Source organism: Geotrypetes seraphini, chromosome 10 (assembly GCF_902459505.1).
Source record: "Geotrypetes seraphini chromosome 10, aGeoSer1.1, whole genome shotgun sequence".
Lineage (NCBI taxonomy): Eukaryota > Metazoa > Chordata > Amphibia > Gymnophiona > Dermophiidae > Geotrypetes > Geotrypetes seraphini.
The window spans coordinates 137,332,792-137,355,205 of NC_047093.1; the positions used below are offsets into that span (position 1 = coordinate 137,332,792).

At 42.9% G+C, this 22,414-nt stretch overlaps 2 protein-coding genes across 2 annotated transcripts in view; both read left to right on the plus strand.

Annotated features, from left to right (window-relative positions):
- LOC117368647 (putative nuclease HARBI1) lies at positions 1-1,126 on the plus strand. The gene is made up of 2 exons (XM_033962373.1): positions 1-709; positions 840-1,126. The coding sequence occupies exons 1-2, from the start codon at positions 1-3 to the stop codon at positions 1,124-1,126; spliced, it is 996 nt and encodes a 331-aa protein (XP_033818264.1).
- A 4,119-nt stretch (positions 1,127-5,245) lies between these two features.
- The window catches only part of LOC117368648 (vomeronasal type-2 receptor 26-like), a 29,509-nt gene continuing 12,340 nt past the window's right edge, over positions 5,246-22,414 (plus strand). The window contains exons 1-2 of the mRNA XM_033962374.1: positions 5,246-5,457; positions 9,441-9,726. Coding sequence (XP_033818265.1) covers positions 5,246-5,457; positions 9,441-9,726 — 498 coding nt within the window. The remainder of the gene's footprint in view (positions 5,458-9,440; positions 9,727-22,414) is intronic.

A 22,414-nucleotide genomic window follows, 5' to 3' on the forward strand; every position in this document is an offset into this window, starting at 1 on the left:
ATGGAAGGGGTCAATGTGCTGGTTGCAGTAGAGATCCTTCTGCAGGAGGAGGAGCTGGAGAATGAGAGGCCCCATCACCGAGTCCACCGCAGGAGGCTGTTTAGACCTCGCTCCTGCTTCCTTGAGCTTAGTGACCAGCAGTGCCTGGAGCGATACTGCTTCGACAAAGCCACCATCCAGGATCTCTGCCTCCAATTGCAGCCCCTGCTACAGGCCCGCACTCGGCGTAATTACCCAATTCCAGTGCATTTAAAAGTAACAGAAGCCCTCACTTTCCTGGCAACTGGGAGCTTCCAGTCTGTTCTGGCAGCCAACACTGGACTCACTCAGCCTGCCATTTCCAACTGCCTCACCCAATTTCTTAATGCCTTCCTAACCCACACCCATGACTACATCTCCCTCCCCACCACTCCCCAGGCCCTACTGGGCAGCATGAGGCAGTTCTACAATGTGGCACAATTCCCCTCCGTCATCGGAGTGGTCGACTGCACACATATTGCCCTCAGACCCTCTTGGGCAGATGAGGCCAGTTACCGGAATAGGAAAGCGTTCCACTCAATGAATATGCAGGTGGTGCGGAATGCACAGGGAGAGATCCTGGATGTGTGTGCCAGATACCCTGGCTCCACACACGACGCCTATATAGTGCAGCATTGTGGCCTCCACAGGAGAGCAACCCAGGGGCAATTCAATGGCGCTTGGCTTCTTGGTAAGCACCTCAGGGATATAGCTACCCTGTTCCCCCCCATTCCAACACTCTCTTCCTGCACCTGCAAATCACTACCACTCATCATTGTTCTCTCTCTCTCTTTCTCTTTCTGTTTCTTTATGTCTCATAGGTGACAGGGGGTATCCTCAGCGAGTTTGGCTGATGACTCCAATTGTCCACCCTCACACTGCAGCTGAGGAGGAATACAATCGCCGTCACAGAGCCACCAGAAGCATCATCGAGCGAACATTTGGCCAGTTAAAAAGCCGCTTTAGATGCCTGGATCGATCGGGGGGCCAGCTGCTGTACAGGCCTGAAAAGGTGCCTCAGATCTTCGTGGCATGCTGCATGTTGCTTAACCTTGCAGTACACAAACACCAGCCACTGCCAGATCCCCCACAGCAACAACTTCAGTAGCCACCTGATGGCGATGATGAGGAGCCTCCCCCACCCCCACAGCACAGAGCCGAGCAGAGTGCCGTCCAGGAAGAGGTCAATGCCAGGCACCATCTAATACAGACCCACTTCCTGTGAAATAGACGCTGTACCCTAGCCACCTGACAGTATATCAGTCCAGTGCCATTTAACTGGACTGCACAACCAGCCCAGGCTAATGTCAGCTTCAGTGTACATAAGCTGAAGCTTGTAAACAGCACGGACAATAGGTTCTTTTAAAGAAACACCCTTATTTTCCCACATTTTGTGGAAAACACCACCCTTACATACACACATCCTCCCCAAACCCACCCCCACCCACATACACGAACAACACCAGCCCCTTACCTACCTCCCCTTCCCCTTCCCTCACCCACATGGTCTCCCACGGCCCCTGACAACCCTCCCAGCTTCACCTCTAGGTACAGATGAAGCTTCTGGACAAACTGGGGCCACATCAGTGTCTGAGCTGACACTATCACTGCTGGAGTTAGTGTTCTGCTGTCCAAAAGCTGGCCATGTTACTTGAGTGGAGGAAGGCAGGCGTGGAGCAGGCCCCAACATCTGGGGGCGCTTTCTTTTCTCTGTGGCATTGCGTCCTGTTTCCACTGAGCCAGTGCTGGAGGATGGTGCAGGCACCTGATCAATGTGCTGGCTTGTGGAGGGAGTACGGTTTTTAGCTCTGAGCTCACTGTGGAGGCCTTCCAGCTTTGCAACGATGCCAGTGTTGGCACGCAAAAGCTGCCTCAGAAGTTCATTGGTCTCCCGTTGGGCCTCCAGTGACTGCTGTTTTGCCTCCACACCCTCTCTCAGCAGCTGGAGCTTCTGCTGCCGATATCCCTCCAGGGTCAGATTGTGCCCCAGTAGCTTCTGGGCCAGTCTAAGTAGGTGGCGACGCTGGCGACTGGGTGCCCTCCAGCGGCCAGGCTGTGGTCCCTCACTGCCCTCCTCAGTATCCGCAGCCACATTGGCAAACCGCTCAGGCGATGGGGGAACTGGCAGGTCCTCATCCCTATTGGCAGGCTCCTGTGTTTGGGTGTCCTGTGACTCATCAGACTTCTGCTAGCTGAGTGTTGCAGCTGCCTCATCCTGCTGTCCCTGCACAGTCAATGTGTCGATGCCACTACATCCGGGCTCATCCTCGTCAGAGCTGGCATCTACATAGGGGAAAAGCACATATAGATGTCACAGCATATCACAGGTGCACTACCTGTGTCTATGTGAGATGAGTTGGCAGTAACATGCATCCCAAAGGTATGTGACTACATACCCAGCTACCATAGGGCGGTGTGTTGGTGACATCATGAAGGGGATGAAAGCAGTGTATGTGCAGACACCTTATGTGAGCACACCTGCTGATCATAGCAAATGTTCCAAATTGTCAGTATAAAGGTGTAGGAATCTAATTCCATGCTCTGCCATCAGCACATGGAGCAGTACCAAACAGGAGTTATGTAAAGGTTTGAAGAGCAGGTGTACTCACTGCCCCATTAGAGGAGTAGAAGAAGGAGGATGAAAGAGAGGTCGCTCAGAATATGGGACATAGCTGTGAGACTGGAGATTAAGACACGTACATACCAGAATGCTGTGCAGGTGCGGCTGATGATGTGTAGTGTGTGCCCACACCATAGGTGGAGGTTGCTGACACAAAGGTGAGCACCACCTGGTCCATGGGGCTGAGGTCTGCCATGTCAGCATCTGGGCCTCACGTTGATGGTTACCCTCTGGAAAGCCTTTTTGAAACAGTGTTTAGAAGAACAGGGGGAGGGAGCAATCTGTATAGGGGCCATAACAGGGTAAGGGTAAAGACTGGGTGAGCTTCCAGCAACACACCTCTTCACTCTCCCCATCCTCCATCCCTGCCTAGGCCAGCCACTGGTCAGCCTCCTTCTTCCAATGATTGCTTCACCTTATCCCCCTCCCCCTCCCCTGGGATTTATTCCTTACACACCCTTGATCCTGGCTACAGGTGTGTGTGGCCTTGTTGGTGGCTCAGTTGTTACAGCTTTTTGGTGTCATTGGGGGGGGGGGGGTGGAATATCCTCTCAGTTGACACTGGTCTGCTTCCTAGTACCTCACCTCGCACATGTGTAGCTCTTATGGGATCTAACTGAACTTATGAACTGAATTCAGCATCCCATCTTATGGGATCTAACTGCATATGAACAGCAGCATTGTACAGCAGTCACCAGCTCTCTTTTACATGAGTCCTCAATCATAATATGTCCCTTCAGTCGAGGGTTAGCAGACGCCTCTAGAAAGAGGGGAACTATTCAGACAGTCAGGTTTTACATCCATTGCAAAGCATGGAACTCACAAGTCTACATCTCTCCCCTTTTTCTTGAACTGTTACTAAAACAACCTCTGTCTCAGGTCCTGCATGTGATATGGTCCTGGTCTCATCCAGATCTTACAAGATGGCCACATTCCCACTTTCAGTTGACTGCCTGCCTGCCCTTTTGTTAGGTGCAGACCAGTGACATGATATCAAGGGGTCATTCTCATGTATTTTCTTTTTCACTTTTGTGTTATGTAAAAACCTTAATAAAAACTTACTGAACTTAAAAAAAAAAGGGATCACGCATGACACCCAGTTTAGAGATCGATATCTGGTATTTATTTTGTTCTTTTTTTGTAGTCAAGATTCAAATATAAATGCATACACCTTTGCTGAGGTAGAGATGAATGGTAGAACATCTGATCACAACAGACTGTCATAGAACAATCGCTCACACTGTCTCTCCTGTCTGTCACCATTACACTCTCTCTCACTTGCTCTCACACACCCACTCACAGAAATACTCTCCAATCACTCAATCCCACTCAGATATCGATATAACTAACCTTTCCACCAACTAACTCCTACAACCCTCTTAACTCCTCATACAATGCCTACTACACCCACAAGGGTCCTCACACAACGCCTACTACACCCACAAGGTTTATATATGGGCATGCAGGCCATTATTGGGGACAGTGTGACATCAGTAGGACATGTGTCAGGACAACTGATAGATAAAGAGCACTATACGACTAGCAAGTCGTCCAGCGGAACGCGGCGAAAAGAGTTGTACGTCATGTTTGGACGATTGCCATTTTAGTAGGTAAACTTGGACGCTTCGGTATAGCGCTTGTGGACGTTTTTATGTTGGACGTCGTTCGTGCCAATAATCGATTGACTTGGACATCTTTCCATTATCGACACATTTCCCTGGACGTCTTACGCCGCCGACACATAGAGCTTTTATATGACCTATTGATTATGCCCCTCTATCTGTGGAGACGAATTCACATGAAAACTACAAATTGCACTTAAGTTCTCCAGGTTGCTTTACAGGAGAACATGATAAACGGAAAAGTAGGTGTGGAGGTTTCTGATGTTATTTCAGTATAATCGAGGAATATGAGTACAGGGTACTGAAAGATCTTTGTCAAATTTAGTATTATTTTAATTAAATCAAATCCCAAAGAAAAGAAGCACAATTTCCTTTCAATATGGTATGAATTCCCTATTCACTTGTCTCAGGGTCACTTGTCTTGGGTCAGCAATCATCTATTCCTTTAGTTGTGGAAATGACTTTGATAAATCTAACATAGAAAATATTATTCTGTATACAGTGGCCTTTTTTATTTTTAACTTTATTTTCTATTCCTCTAACTGATATGATTACACTGCTCAGTAAACACTCCTTTCAAATTAATGTTTGTCTTGAATTTAAGGCAAAGTTTCTGTAAAGTCATATTTATAAAAACAACCTATAATTAATATTAGCAGCACAGAGGAAGGATGATATCTCTTGAGTCTGAAACTTTCGAGAGTAGAATCCTATAAAGATCACGTGGCGTCCACATAGCTGCTGGATACTCTACATCAGCATCGGCAGAAAACTTCTGTGGTCATCTGTAATGTGATTTGTGTCCATCGAAGGGTCTTCTTGTGTCCAGTCTGAAATTGCTTGTTTAGCATGTGAAACTTTTATGCTCATTATACAAAGATTCAAAAGGGTGGCAGTGACCAAGACCTTGAAAATATCCTCCAGTGCGCCAAGAAACTAACCAAGGTCATAGAGCAGGAAGAGCAGCTGTTTCTCACCTTGAACGATGGGCGCTCATCCTCTTCCAATTCTATTAATACTTTACACTGATATCTGGAAGACCATCGAGTGCCAATGTTTACCACTAGCTCAGTTTCTCGTACAACAAGGCTACTACTATGGCCACGGGGACATTATAATTGGGGGATTCATTCAAGAGTTTAGTGCTCAGCTAACTAAACCCTTTTACCTGATGAACACAAATGTTGATATAACCGAGTAAGTATCATTGTGCGTTTCCTCATTTCTGAGACAAACTTTTGAGTTTAATTGTGACTGATGTACCTTGAACCTCTATGAGCAGTGGCATAGGTAAGAGAGGTGATTCAACCTGAGCCCTATCGTGGTAGGGGTGCGACCACCCGTCCTCCTCTCCGCTCTCCCATTACCACGTGCATGTGTCCATTCCATTCTCTGTACTATGACATCACTTCCTGGACCACGCCTAAAAAATGACATCAGAGGAAGAACCAACACTGATATGAGCAGGGGGTTGGGGTTGCTACTCACTCCAGGAATGTTAAAGAGGTACAGGGAAGGGGTGCACATGTGTGGCAGGAGGGAGTGGTTAAGGAGTGGATGGGGTAGGGGCAGAGAAGAGGGTGGGGGTATGGTGTCACCACCCCAGGTCCCTCTCATCCTCACTACACCACTGTGTATGAGGAATCTTTTGTGTTCATATTTTCTCGAGAGGTTACACTTTCCTGTCTCTATTCTATGAGATATTAGAGTTTAAAATTACATTTCAGGGTTCAATGTCTCCGCTCAAAGTTGGTGAATATTTTTGCCCATTGTTTAATACCTAAACAGATGAGAAACTGTAGCAGATGAATTCTTACCAGTCATATAATAAGCTTCTATACATTGCTAATGCTTTATCATATATTGGATTTTTATTTATAGATTCATGTTTTTGAACTTTACCTAATTTTAAACAAATGAACGTGCCTTGATTGTCCTCTCCAAAAATGTCCTCTGCCCAGTTAAAAGTTTCTGCTAGTGATGAGGTATCTCCAGGGGGATTTTGTGACTTGGCATGAAAAGCAGAGAAGTTACTTGACATTTTTCACCCTTCCAAATGCAGTCATATTTAAAACACTTACTTTGGAGTCAGTGGAAAGTAAAACCCACTTAGAAGGGGGTCCTTGATTAGGAAGGGGTAACAAGGAATTCAGGAGGCTTTCTTTTACTATAGAAAAAAGATTATTTATCAGGGAATATGTGTGAGCACTGAAGAAGGGGGACTGATATTGACACATAGGAGAGTGAGATAAGGAAGCTACCTCTTTGGGACACCAAACACACACACACACACACACTGCCAGATTTATCTGAATGTCAGGTGCAAGACAGCTGAGGGGCTGATGCCTTAAGCATGAAGTATTTTAAAGGAAGGATTTCATGCTGTGAAAGTGAGGGAGACATTTCCAGTGCTAACTTGCTTCTTCATTTCATCCACCTTAAACTTTGCATAGACTCATATGCGGACAATATCGCCATTATATCTTCTGTGATTAAAGCCTTATCTGAGGACTATGCTTGCATAAGTTTCTCATTTGAGCACAGCCATTACAGCAAGGAAAGTTGAAAGGGGACAGATTCAAAATAAATGCTAGGAAGTTCTTCTTTACCCAACGTGTGGTGGACACCTGGAATGCGCTTCCAGAGGACGTTATAAGGCAGAGTACGGTACTGGGGTTCAAGAAAGGATTGGACAAATTCCTACTGGAAATGGGAATAGAGGGGTACAGATAGAAGATTACTGCACAGGTCCTGGACCTGTTGGGCCGCCGCGTGAGCGGACTGCTGGGCACGATGGACCTCGGGTCTGACCCAGCAGAGGCATTTCTTATGTTCTTATGTTTGAAACTCATTCAAGCGCTCCCTGTCCCTCTTTGTGATACGGGGCAACGTTATCCCTTCCAAATAGAACATAAGAGCTGCCATACTGGGACAGACCGCAGGTCCATCAATAATAATAATAATAATAATAACAGTGTATATACCGCAGGACCGTGAAGTTCTATGCGGTTTACAATGATTAAAAATGCTACAAATTGAGTGGATCTAACAGAGTTACAATGATTAAAGATGCTACAAATTGAGTAGAACGAACAAAGTTAGAAGTTAGTGACTAACAGTTCTAGAGATCAGTTGTTGTGGGAAAGGCTGTGCAGATCAGCTACCTAAGTACTTCAGGAAGTCCATCAAGTTCATGTGCACCAACTCTTCTTACTCTTGTCTTCCCCATCTATCATTTCATGCACCCCATCCCTTTCCTCTCTTCTACTTTCATCCATGTACACCATCTCTTCCTTCTCCTCTGTCCATGTGCACCATCCCTTTCTTCTCTTCCCTTCCTCACCAATCCATGTGTACCATCCCTTCCCTCTCTTCCTTCCTCTTCCCCATCCCTCCATCCACCGGGGCAGGAGGGGTTGGGCTCCCTCCTGCATGTATCGGATCGGGGGGTGAAGGGTCATGTCTAAGCAGGAGAAATTGGCTATCTCTCCTGCCGCAATTTCGATCCCCCACCCGTCTGAATCGGGGGGAGGATCACGGCAGGGGAGATGAGGCATCTCTCCTGCCGCGATCGTTGCGGTGGGGGGTGGATAGGTTGCCGGGGCCGCTCAGCTGATTGCGGCAGCCGCATTAAGCTCAGTGGCCTCTTTTCGGCACTTATACCTGTTTTGACTTGGTCTAAGTCAAAACTTATAAGTGTCGACTAGACAACCTGTTAAAACTACCTCCCACCCACCTCCCACTCTTTCCCCTCCTCTAAAAACACCTCTTTTTGCTCTAGGCGTTTAGAGGCAGGGGAAAGGCCTAAGCTGGTTTTAAATACGTCTAAAACAGTGGTCTCAAACTTGCGACTTGCCAGGTACTATTTTGAGGCCCTCAGTATGTTTATCATAATCACAAAAGTAAAATAAAACAGTTTCTTTGATCATAAGTCTCTTTAGCTATAAATGACAATATTATTATTAAGACTTAGCCAAAAGGAAAGATTTATAAACTATAAAGAGTTTTACCTCATGCAAAATTGTTATTTCTTTAAAAAGACATTAACTATTTTTTCTGAGGCTCTCCAAGTACCTACAAATCCAAAATGTGGCCCTGCAAAGGGTTTGAGTTTGAGACCACTGGTTTGATTATCGGTACTTGGACGATCTGGCTTTTTGATCGTCCAAGTACCGATTTAGGCTACTTTTTAGACATGTTTTTTTTTAGTGTCAAAACAATTTTTATTTATTTGCAATGTAAAAGCGCCATACACAACAATAAAGCTAAAACCAGAACAATCCTCCCTAACCCCAACCCCCCCCCCCACAACTACCCCCCCCCCACAACAATCCACAAAAAACAAAAGGAAGGAAAAAGGGCCCGTAGGGCAAGCACATCCAACAACTAGAAAAATGCCAGGGAATTTGGACTCTGATAATCCCCTGGCCACATAAACTGCACGCCCCCCCCCCCCCTAGAGCCTAAAAGAACCCCTCCCAACCCCCCGGTTCCTTCCCCGACATGTTTTTTTTTTAAATTATGAGCCCCATAAGTCTTAACAGTCAAAATCACACCACCTAAGCACCACTCAACACATCAAACATCCATGCAGCCATTAAAGTTTTGTTTTTATATCATTCATTTTTCTACCAAATTACATCAGTAATTACTAGGAAGAGTGTTAGTGGTCTCATAATATCCTGTTCTTTCCAGAAAGGAGGAATGTCACCTGTGTCTTTTGGGTGGGGCTGGGGTGCAATTGCAGGTACAGTATACATTCACATCTATGCCGTCTCTGAAACAAGTGAATAATTTTGGCAGATTTTAGGTGCATCTACATTGCATTTATAAAATAGATTTAAAATAGGTGCATTTTTGCAAATGTTTCTAGCTGTCTGTTACATAGAAACAAGATGGCAGATAAAGACCAAATGGCCCATCCAGTCTGCCCATCCACAGTAACCATTATCTCTTCCTCTCTCGAAGAGATTCCACGTGCCTATCCCACGCATTCTTGAATTCAGACACAGTCTCTGTTTCCACCATCTCTTCCGGGAGACTGTTCCACGCATCTACCACCCTTTCAGTACAAAAGTATTTTCTTAGATTACTCCTGAGACTATTACCTCTTAACTTCATCCAATGCCCTCTCATTCCAGAGCTGTTGTAATAAAATTATCCTCTTCATCTTATTACAGGAATTTTCCAGAAAATAACTATAACTTCTTGTCCTTCGTGTTTGCAGTGGAGGAAATTAATAACAGCTCAGAGCTCTTACCCAACATCACACTGGGGCTCCATCTTACAGAGCATTTCAGGATTCTAAACAATATCTTTTCTGCCATAAATATTTTGATAGGTGAATCCTCAGTCGTAAATTTTAAGTGCAATTCAGTTAGCCCAGTGGCTGCCATCATTGAAAACTTTCCAGCTGAGCTATCCTATCGATTCTATGACATGTTCCAGATATTCCACTACCCACAGGTCAGAGAGATTCTTAATCTTACTTTGGGGCTCATTTTTAAAAGAGAAAAGCATCAAAAAATTGATATAATGGGGCAGATGGACTTTTTCTAGCCAAACCCTTCCAATTTGTTGCTTTTGAAGCCTCTTTTCTATATTGATTTCTATACTGTTGGTCTGCAATACATCTAAATCTTGAGGGAAGTGGCCTAGTAAGGGTGAGGCACTAGCACAAACAACTACTCTGGCCTGCTGGTCATGACGGGCTGGCTCCCTCTGAAATCACTTCCAGGGAGTAGGATCAGGAAGTGACATCAGAGGGAAAGCCAGTGCTCATGTGAGCAGCAGGCCGGAAAATCCGCTTGTGCTGGTGAAGATTTAAAGAGGAAAGGGGCTGGGAAGTGAGGGTGTGATTGTTTTGGGGGGGGCATGATAGGAGCAGGGGCTATTGCGTGGTGGCATGAGGAGTTGAGAAGAGGGTTCAGGGGGGCATCCTGCCCTGTGCACCTTCTACCTTCACTATACCTACTGATTGAGGGATCGTATTAGAAGTGTAGTCTAGGCAGAACTAGGGTGAGCTTATGATTTAGACATTTTTCTGTCATAATTGAACATTTTAGAAAATGTCCAGGGCACAATTTAGATGTCTGGAGCAAGACCTGTTTTAATAACAAATAAGGGCCCAAAAGGTGTCCAAACTACTCGAGAGGGTTCAGAAGAGAGCGACATGTTTGATAAAAGGTATGGAAAACATTTTATACGCTGAAAGATTAGAGAGACTGGGGCTTTTTTCGCTGGAGAAGCGGAGACTTAGAGGGGATATGATAGAGACTTATAAGATCACGAAGGGCATAGAGAATGTGGTGAGGGACAGATTCTTCAAACTTTCGACAACTACAAGAATGAGAAGGCATTCTGAAAAATTAAAAGGCGACAGTTCTTCTTCACCCAACGGGTGGTGGACATCTGGAACGCGCTTCCAGAGGGAGTGATAGGACAGGGTACGGTATTGGAGTTCAAGAAGGGATTGGACAATTTTCTGAAGGAAAAGGGGATAGAAGGGTATAGATAGAGGGCTAGTATGCAGGTCCTGACCTGATGGGTCACCGCGTGAATGGACTGCTGGGCATGATGGGCCTCAGGTCTGACCCAGCAGAGGCATGGCTTATATTCTTATGAAAGCTGTAGTGCTCAATTAAAAGTGATGTGATTAAAAACTTACGCAGTGTGTCAGCGACCTCGTATCCACATTTAAAGTTCAAGAGCTATTGCTAAGTTGACAATTTGCAGCAAGTTCTAAAAAGAGTTTATTAGTTTGTGGATAAGGGGTTTTGCACTTGTTCTGTATTGATTTTCGCCCCTTCCTCCGAGTAACAGTCTTTTCATACGTATATCCCCTTTTTTTGATATAGCCATCTTTAGCATTAACTTTTTCTTTTAAAATTCAACTTTTTCTGATTTATTCTCAAAATCTAACTACTTTTCCATCTCTTCCCTTCCCATCTATCCATATGTACCATTTCTTCCCTCTTTCTTCTCCCCTATTCCCATTTATCCATAAGAAGCATTTCTTCTATCTTTTCCTTGCTCACCCATTTCTGTGCACCATCTCCTACTTCTGTCTCGCCTTCCCCTCCATCCCTATGCACCAACTCATCCCTCTCCCATGGTCAGACAACTCTGTCTTCCCCTTCCCCTTTCCCCCTTCCCCCTCACATGGTCTAGCATATTTCTCCTTTCCTTCCCATAGCCTAGAATCTCTCCCCTCTCCCATGGTCTGGCATCTCTCGATATTTTATAAACCACTAGCTGATGCCCCGGCGTTGCACGGGTATTTAATTATAGCAATAACACTGTAAATGGATTCAAATAAAGATACTTTATAGTGGTGAATGAAAGTATTTTTTTACAGCTTAATAAAAAGTACAATATTCAAATTATAAAGTGAAATATTTGACAAAATGAATACAATACAACTAACGCAAAACGTGATTATAAACAACAATTTTAGTTTCACCTCCTGGAGCAAGAACATATAAATTCTTGAGCAAGCAAAATAGAGTTGTGGGCCGTGAGACCCCCAGAACATATCACCCCAGGTAGTGAGGGATCTGCATACCAAGTTTCGTCCAAATTGGTCACAGTGAGAATGGCAGCTTTTTACATTTTTTCCATTGACATGAATGGGTGAAATCTGATTTTATGTTTGTAGCTCCGCCCACGTGTGCAGGTGGGCCGCGAGACCCCCAGAACATATCATCCCAGGTAGTGAGGGATCTGCATACCAAGTTTCGTTCAAATCGGTCAAGCCGTTTTTGCGTGATCGCGGCACATACACACACACATACATACACACATACATACCTCCGATTTTATATATATAGATTTACACAAAAATGGCTAAAATAACCCAAAGTGGGTTCATCGCCTTATAAAATTCCTTTTATTGAGGGTAATTCTGTAAAAGGAAGCTTAATGGGAGCTTATTCCCCTTTCCTTTATAGGCTACTAATGTCAGCAGATAGGTACATGGGTAGGGCTTAGACCCAAGTGCTTCAGTCAGTCATAGAGCTGGTGGAAATGCTCATGTGGACATCCTGGACATACGCACTCAATTTTGTAATGTATAATGTTATGTGTATAAGTGTGCAAACCCACCCACACTCCATCCAGACTCCACCCATTTGCACATCTACCTGCATACTATACATTATCAAAGTCTATGGCCTGTGTGATTTAAACTCTTCTCCCACACTATTGACAAAAAAGATCTTAATAACCATAAATAAATATTCAAATAATTCTCTAAAACATGAGTGAATTGTGCTCATGTGAATTAACACCACACCACTGGTAATGTTGGTGCAAAACACATCATAGCACACCCTGCCTGCCTCCTACTAAGTTCTTAAAATGATAGAATACGAAAGGCCACTTGTCTTTGACTCAGTTTAATAAACCTGAGTTTGTAGGTCAGGGCTTGCCAGTGGCTAAATCCCTCATAGTGCAACATGAAAAATATTCAAAACACTCCCAAAATCAAATCATGTAAAGCTCCATTCATGATCTTCTGCAACACAAATGTGTTTCTCCATTAGCTTCATCAGGAGGAAATATAGAACAGGCAGAGCTGAAAGCAGTTGATGATTTTATGTAATTCTATGAATGTCCTTGATATTGGAAATCGCCTAGATTTTAGGTGATATATAGATGTGTTAAATAAATAAATAAAAATTGAACATCTTATAGTTTTTTAAGATTTATATTTACCTCATTATATTTTCACAACAGATCAGCTATACCTCACAGAGTCTTTATATGAGTGACACCAAGAGGTTTCCTTATTCCTACCGGACTGTCCCCAATGAATTGCACCTCTGTGATGGGATAGGCAAGCTACTGAAGCATTTTGGCTGGAACTGGGTCGCTATCATTTCATCCGATGATGACCGCAGTATGAGTGCTGTTCAGATCCTGAGAGAAGGGATTGAACGGAGCGGTGGCTGCATTGCATTCCATGAAACCTTCCCTCAAGACGGTATAATCCCATTAGAGCAAGAAAGAAAAATACTGGCATTAACTAAAGAATCATCTGCTGTGATCATACTGTACTTTAATGAAAACTTTGCCTTTAAATTACATGAGAAATTCAGATGGAATGCTCTGAGGATACCGAGCAAAGTTTTCATTGCCACAGATAAGATAGAGGTAAATAAAGAAATTTTTTTTTCGCTTTTCTATGAAGAACAACTCCTTGATCTTCACAACAGAACGGAAGGATATGCCAAACTTTATCAAATTTATCCGGGAGATGAAGCCTATCTGGCTTACAGATTACAACTATAGTATGATTTGGTGGTTGGCCCTGTGTGATGACCAATGCCCAAAGAATATCAAAAGACAATGCAACTTTACAAAGGTTTTCACCCCTGAGGAAAAAGATGTATTCAGCTCTCACTGTCACACCACCCACTTTGCAAGCAGCTATAGTGTATACAATGCGGTGTATGCTGTGGCACACACACTGCATAACATGATCATGTCTGGCTCAGGAAATGACACCATACGGACTAGAGAAAATTTGGAGTTTTTGAATTATTTGCCTTGGAAGGTAACTTTAGTATTTATTAGACAAATTCTTTATTCAAAAAAAGAGTGGTATTCTTTGGCACAGTGTGAAGGGGAAGCTTTCACTGGAGAAAGAGAGGGGTGTTGTAGAGACTGTATGACCACACAGTTATTCAGAGCAGGGCTAGTGCATGACATTGGGCATCCTACACACCCCTTGCCTCCCAAGGTGTTGATAATTAAACTCAACATTCATGATCTTCTGAACATCACCCCTTATAACAATACTGTAGAACTCCACAACTGCAGATCATATTTTAAAATATTACTGTGAGAGAGTGAGGGGCAATCCATCACTGGAACTATAATTATGCAACTGAACAGTAGGGGGTGCTAGATCAAGAGTAAGCCAATTTAGGGCAGGTGGGGAAACTCTGCTGAGGTATGGGGGGCCAGACTGAGGCAAGGAGAAGTTCATATGTACTAGGGTAGAGTCAGTCAGGGAGATCCCAGAGCAAAAGACTTCCCTGAAAGAGTCATGAGATGAAAGTTCTCCAGAGGGAGAAACCTTCCTTAGCTGTAGGCTGAGAAGAAGCCCTGGGAAGAAGTGAAGTTAGGAGGAAAACTGTCAAGGCAAGACAATTGCTATCTACTTGGCTAAGGTAAGCTAAATAAACTGTTGCAACCGGTGTTTGGAGCTGGCAATCATTAACCATAAAGAGTATATTGGGCTCTGTAACCCACATGATATTTATAGATTTATGAAATGGAACTAGACTGGTAACTTGAAATAAGAGACTACATTGCCTTCCTTGAGCCTGTGAAGTAACAAGCTCAGGTTTGTGAATCAATAAGGAGTTGTACCTTTAAAGTGTATCTGACTGGATATGCACAGGTTTAACCCTCAAAAACCATTCAGACTCTTACAATTACATTTGTTTTGTGTGTATATGGGGGCGCCTGCTCTCCCTGCAGATAAGAGAATATGCTCTTTGGTACATTTGACCTCAGGGTTATCCCAACCATTAGGCAACATTAGGCAGATAAGTCTAGAAATCTACCTTGAATTAACACAATACATCAGTGATTTGCAACACAATCCTTAGAACACACCTAGCCGGTCAGGTTTTCAGGATACCCAATAAATATGTAAGAGATAAATTTGCATACAGTACCTCCATTGTATACAAATCTCTCTCATTCATATTTATTGTGGATATCCTGTAAATCCGAGTGGCTGAATGTGTTTTGAGGAATGGGGTAATAAAAACCTACAATACAAATATATGCATGCATGGATATGGACACCAGGCTTGTACTAAAGTCCATTACCATTATTCAAATAGTATGGTACCTGTAAATGATCATGAACTGTGAAATTGCAAATAATGAAACATTCAGTCTATAAGAAAATAGCGGTTAGGCTCCAGCAGTACGCATTGTGCTTCAAACCTGCAGAAAGTGAACAGTGGATAATATACCAGCGATCTCAGGTGTGATAGAAGGAAATAGGAAGATGAAATTCAAAAATATCCTACCAATAGAAGAGCAGAGACTGTAAGAACCTAATGCAAATTGTATATACTATAGAACCATTAGCAAAAGAAGACTATGTACCAGTAGAGTATATGAACATGAATGTAACTTAGTCTGCAGCAAGGCCTTAATAATGAAGGACCTAATAACAAATAGCCAAGTGGAAATAATATGTATAGTAGAGACGTGGATACAGGACAATGACTCACCAGTACTAACTGATCTTTGTCCACCCAGGTACAAACTAATCCATTCACCCAGGAAAAACAGAAGAGGAGGGGAGACTCCTCATAATGTACAAATCATTCTTCTCTCTACAAAATCTAGACAGCTGTAATGACCAGGGGCTGAAATATATGATCGTTAAATAAACCAAGAAGGCGGGAAAGACATAAAATTGCTATTAATATATAGACCACCAGGTAACTGGAATGTAGTAGAGGGTAAAATCACTTACCTGATCTCTCACTATGTCATTTAACCCTCATTTAATAGTCACAGGTGACTTAAACCTACATCTGGATGTACAAGATGATCCAAAATTACGCACCTTCCAAAGCTTGATGGAACAACTAGAATTCACCACATCCCCACAGGTTCCTAGATTTCATCTCATACTCAACAATTACTTATTTAGGTATTTATATGCTGCCTATCAAGGCTATCTAATTAGACCAAATTACAAGCTGATTGATCACATAGAATGGGAGCCAGTTATCTGGAAAGATCATCATCTCCTGAACTTTTTCCAAAAATACAATGATAGAGAAAATAAAAGAAACAAAATACACTGAAAAATGTGGTAATATCCCCACCGAGGAACTTGGATGGAAATGACTGAAAAACTAGAGCCAACGAATGAAGACAAATCAAAGACAAGAATATTATGGTTTGGAGACTATAACCCTCTACCTTACCACAGAACTAAACTGTCCATGGAGGAGAGATTAAAGATAGAAAATTCCTCCAAAGTAATGGGAGTTACACTAGTGAAAAAAAAATTCTCCTTTAGGATGAGACAACTAAGGACAATAAGACCAGGCCTAAATCAGGACAGTAGCCCAATCTGTTCTAATACCATACCTAGACTATTGTAACTCATTACATTGTGGCATAACAGAAAAAGAACATAAAGACTACAACTTCTACAGACTAATCTTCAGAAAAAAATTGGTATGAGAGGGTATGTCTGCTACTAGAACAATTGCACTGGCTACCGGTGAAAAACCGAATTCAATTCAAGATAGCCGGCATGGTTCATAAAGAGATCTATGGAGAAAACTCAGATGAACTAACATCTGACATTAAAGTCCCTCACTTCTTCAATTCACGAGTATCACGATGCTTTGAATTATCCTTCCCATCACTACAACAAGTTCAATGGATGAAGATGTTTGAGGCCACCTTCGAATTCCAAAGACCTCTCTTATCTGGAACAAACTGCCAACATGCTTAATACAACCCACCTCTTACCTAGATTTCTGGAAAAAACTTAAAACATATCTCTTCTCTCTATAGACATTCTCCTATACTTCTCCTCTTCACCCTAACAACTACAAGACTGGGCTTAAACTTATAAATTGATCTAACTCTTATTGTAAACCTCATTGATTCTTTGTAGAGAGCTGTGCTATATAACCCTCTTGTATTGTAGTGGGACAGCACTTCAAATACCTGTAATTTACTCTCAAACAGATAAGATATGTGACAGCAAAAACCAGAAAGATGTTTGGGTATAGAGAGGAATGGCCAGCAGATAAAGGCGATGATAATGCCTTAGTATAAGTCTATGGTGAGAACTCATTTAGAGTACTATATCCAGTTCCAGAGACCATGATTTCAAAAAGATATTGACAAGATGGAGTTAGTTCAAAGCGTAGCTACTAAAATAGTCAGTGATCTTCATCATAAAGCACAAACTTAGAGAGCTGTACGGGAACGAGGACGACGGGAATCCCGCAGGACCCGCGGAGATCCCATGGGTTCCCCTTTTGGGTTATGGGAATCCCGTAGGGATGCCCCCCTCGGGTCGCAGGGGATCCCGCGAGGTTGGATGCAACTCGAGCCGCGAGGCTCGTCTTCTTTTCCTACCTGCCCTGCAGCAGCGCACGTAGCCGACTGGAAGTCTTCCCTGATGTCTGCGCTGACATCGGAGGGAGGGCTTTGCGAGCCCTGCACACTGAACATGACTGACGCAAAGCCTTCCATCCGACATCAGCTCTTGCCACGGGGGAAGACTTCCGGTCGAGTACGTGTGCTTCTGCAAGGCAGTTAGGAAAAGAAGACGAGTGTACTGTTTCTGCTATGGTTATAAATAGTTGTTTTTTTTGAAAGATCTACCTCACGTTGACCCACAATACTTGGAATTCTTGTCTCAACCGATTCAACTTTAAGAACTTTTACTGGCCATAAAAGCATTGCCTTCTGCAAAATCTGCTATACTAGCCTTCATAAGACGTTCCTTGGAGAATCTACTGGCATTTAGCAAGGGTGTGTTGGAGAATGTTTATCATATATGGTGGGCATGTCCTACAATTTATTGATACTGGAAAGAAATTGATGTAAGCTTGGATCCTAAAACTTTTCTACTTGGACAGCAGCCTGAGGAGATGATCAAAAGAGCTGCTAGATGTTAGGGAGCATTCAACTAATATAATGCAAGGGCTTAACTCACAGCTCCCCATTAAATGATTCTCGAGAACTTTGAGGGCCAGATGCTCTAAAACCGCCCTTAAAATTCTGTGGGTCGCTGTAGTGCTTGTAAATTGGTTGATTTGAAAACGGCTATCAATGTTGAAACAATTTTGCTTGCAAATGAGTTTTGTAAAGGGCTGTCATAATCCTATCCAATTAGGCGTTGGAAAAAGTAACTGCAGAGCCGACAGGGGAAACCTCAAACAGCTACGCAGTAGGGGAAGCCCCAAGCAGCCTCCTACCGCTCATCTATTTGGGCAGGAAGAGTTTGTTTTTTTAAAAATAGGCATAGATGTTTCGCATGTATTAATTATACATGCACATCATCTGTGCCCAAATAAAAAAAAAAAAGTTGTGTCAGGGGACTCATCTGCTGAGTATTTATATTTTTAATTTACATTAGAGGCTCTGGTAGAAACCTGTTTACAAAGTATGTATTTTTCCCAATTAATATTTCCAAATTAATAGTGTCTTTGCTTTTTTGTAAATGGGTGTCTACCAGAGCCTTTAATTCAGTAGCATAATTAAATGAAATAACTATTTGTGAAGTTTATAGGGATGGGCGGGGACGGAGGGGATTCCTCGCGGGGACGGACGGGGACGGAGGGATTCCTCACAGGGATGGGTGGGGACGGAGGGATTCCTCACAGGGATGGGTGGGGACGGAGGGATTCCTCACGGGGATGGGTGGGGACAGGTGGGATTTTGGCGGGGATGGGTAGGATTTCTGTCCCCGCGCAACTCTCTAGTGTGAGGCAGGAGATAGGATAGAAACTTCAATACCTCCATGCCAACTAGAATGAGAGAGCATAAGATGAAGGTGAATGGGGACAGACTCTGGAATAGCTTGAGGAAATACTTCTTCACAGAAAGGGGATAGTAGATGGTATGGATGGGCAGACTGTTAATTTTCAGAGGTCTCTTCTCATGGTTTCTACTCCTTCTGGGGTATCCACTCTGCTGACTATCTTCATCCACAAAAAGACATATGTTTCCTACTAACTGTTCAGCAATGTCTCTCACAAATACATTAAACAGAATCAGCCCCAATGCTGATCTCTGAGGCACTCCACTACTCTCCTTCCCTTCATCTGAATAAATTCTATTTGCTAATAACCTCTATCTACTTTCAGTCAACTAGTTTTGAATCCAGTTCACCACTTTTTGTCCAAACTTAGCCCTCTCAGGTAATTTCAGCTTTGTTGAAATCCAAAGTAGATTACATCTGGCGTATGGCCTTTATCTCGTTCTTTGGTCACCCTGTTAAAGAAATCAATCAGATTCATTTGGCAGGATTTTTCATTGGTAAAGCCATATTGCCTTGGACCCTGCAACCCTTTGGATTCTAGAAAGTTAACCATCTTTCCATTCCTCTAGATGGGGTGGAAAAAGGCCTTATTGGACCTACAGAAATGTTCAGAGCCTCGCTCCTGCCGGGCATGCGGGCGTGCTCTGCCCCTCCTCACCAGCTGGGAGAACTTTAAACTTTAACTTTAAATTTCAGCAGTGGGAACACCACCTGCACTGCAACCTGAAACCCACCGGCTCTGTTCAGATCCTCGCTCCTGCCGGGCATGCAAGCGTGCTCCACCCCTCGCCACCAGATGGGAGAACTTTAAATTTCAGCAGCGGGAACACCACCCGCACCGCGACCTGAAACCCACCGGCTCTGTTCAGAGCCTCGCTCCTGCTAGGCGTGCGAGTCTGCTCTGCCCCTCCTCACCAGCTGGGAGAACTTTAAATTTCAGCAGCGGGAACAGCGCGCTGCCATTCGGAATGCCAGCTAAGGCACACGGCAAAGGCGCATGCCTTAGCGTGCGCCCCGACTGAGCGAAAAGACTGAGGACTCTTGATAAGTATAATCAATCATATTTAAAGCATAGTCATTTGTTGGCAAATTTGTAGAATAGTTAGCGGCTTGAATGCACTAGATTAGTATCTAAACACCATCCGAACTGTTTATTCATAACTTAGTCAAAATGGTAGCTTTTAACAAATTCCAATTGGTAATGAGGTCATTTGCAGTGATGAAAGGCGCCTTGAACCAATACCTGGTCACCTTTCTTGGCATAGGCCAACTACGATGAACAAACTAATTTTGACATGATAGCTCGGAACTAGGCCCCTTTCAAATTCTTCTAGTAAATATTACTCGCAAACCTACCAAATTTCATAGAAATAAGATTAAGAGCAGAACTTTAAAAAAGTTAGAACTTATTGAAACTCCTACTCCAACCAGTTTTGGTAATTTTAAGGGATATTATCTGAACACTCGTTCTGTGAGAAACAAGGCTCAGGTTCTAAATGATTGGATAGTACAAATGAATCCTGACTTCCTATTTCTGACAGAAACATGGATGGTCTCGGACACGGATGTTATTATGAAATAATTTTTACCACAGGGATATAAAATCCTTCCACTGTCCAGGAGCTAGAAAAAAAGGGGGTGGCTTAGCGATCATTTTTAAAAAATCTTTTGATTTTAATATGATAGATTTTAAAACTTGCAAGGATTTTAATATCCAATTGGAAGTCATTGCTCGTGACATTATGTTATATCCCTCCTAAAAGATGGATAAATGCTAAAGAAGAATTTTTTCAGTTTCTCACTACTAACGCCTTGAGGGGATAATATAATCTTTTATTGGGTGATATAAACATTTGGAACAAGTGGGAAAACCAGAACTCTTGGATTTTTAATACCAGATACAGAGGAAACACATGATAAGGGACATAATTTGACTTTTATCAAGCTGCGGTAGGGGTTTAACGCGTGTAATACCGTGCGTTAAACCACCTGCCTTGAGCATTGAGCATTGAGCAGGTGTTAGTTTTTAGCCGGCAGTGGGGGTTAGCGCGTGATGAAATGGCCGATGCGCTAACCCCGCTAGCGCGGCTTGATAAAAGGACCCCTTAGTTACTTTCTCACAAAAGAAATACTTGATCCAAAGATTCAATACTGTATAGAGGCATGGGAGAAATGTATCTGGTCAGACCATTACATTTGTAACTTTGATTTACGTTGGCAAAAAAAACAATCTCTTCCAAAATACAGAAGTAAAAACACAAAGACAAAAATAATTACTGGTAGAGGAATTATAAATCCAATTGAATTTTGGGTTCATAATAATAATAATAATAACTTTATTCTTTTATACCGCCATAACCAAAAGTTCTAGGCGGTTTACACTAAAAAGAGCTGGACAATCAGCGAAATACAATAATACAGTAAAAAAAAATACAAATATTTATAAAATAGAATTTCAATAGAAAAAGGATCCAAATGAAGAAAAAAAAGAAGCAAAGCAAGCATTAGTAAATTAGATACAAAGCATTCTTAAAGAAGGCTAAAAGATAATACGAAGAAAAACTTGCCACAGAAGCCAAAACTCACAGTAACAACTTTTTAATTTCCATCATGTCCTAAAATTGAGGAAGATCAGTATTTCCCTACAAGATGGGGAAAGTTTAGTAAGGAAGTGCCAGATCAAATAGCACCACTTAAATCTTATCGTACAATGGTGTGCCCGCATCTGGAGTACTGTGTCCAGTATTGGTGGCCGTACCTCAAGAAGGACATGGCAATGCTTGAGGGGGTCCAGAGAAGAGCGACGAAAATGATAAGAGGTATGGAAAACCTTTCGTATGCCGACAGGCTAGAACAGCTGGGCTGTTCTCCCTGGAAAAGAGGAGACTTAGAGGAGACATGATACAAACTTTCAAGATCCTGAAAGGCATAGATAAGGTAGACAGGGACAGATTCTTCAGACTGTGGGGAACAACAAGTACAAGGGGGCATTCGGAGAAACTGAAAGAGGACAGGTTTAGAATCAATGCCAGGAAGTTCTTCTTCACCCAGAGAGTGGTGGACACATGGAATGCACTACCGGAGGTAGTGATAGGGCAGAAGACACTACAGGGATTCAAAGAAGGTTTGGATAAATTCCTGAAGGATAAGGGGATTGAGGGATACGGATAGAAGTAGTGATAGGCTTTTTAGGATGAGTCAGGAACCACTTGACAGGTCATGGACCTGATGGGCCGCCGCGGGTGCGGACCGCTGGGCGCGATGGACCTCTGGTCTGACCCGGTGGAGGCAACTTCTTATGTTCTAAAGAGAGGGTGTTAAACGAGTGTTTTGACTCAAATTACTAACTTTTAAGCAGGAATTGAGAAAATTGGAAAGAATTTGGTATAAATCAAATAAAGAGGAAGATAAAATAAATTGGAAACATAAAATGAAAAATTATAAAACTCTGATTAAAGAAAAACGTTCAAAACATTGCGCACAGAAAATAGACACATCTAAAATAAATAGCAGAGAATTGTTTAAGCTGGTAAGCAAGTTAACAGACACAACTCGGGTCCTGAAAAAGGATCATGAATGTACTCCATCGGCGGAAACACTTGC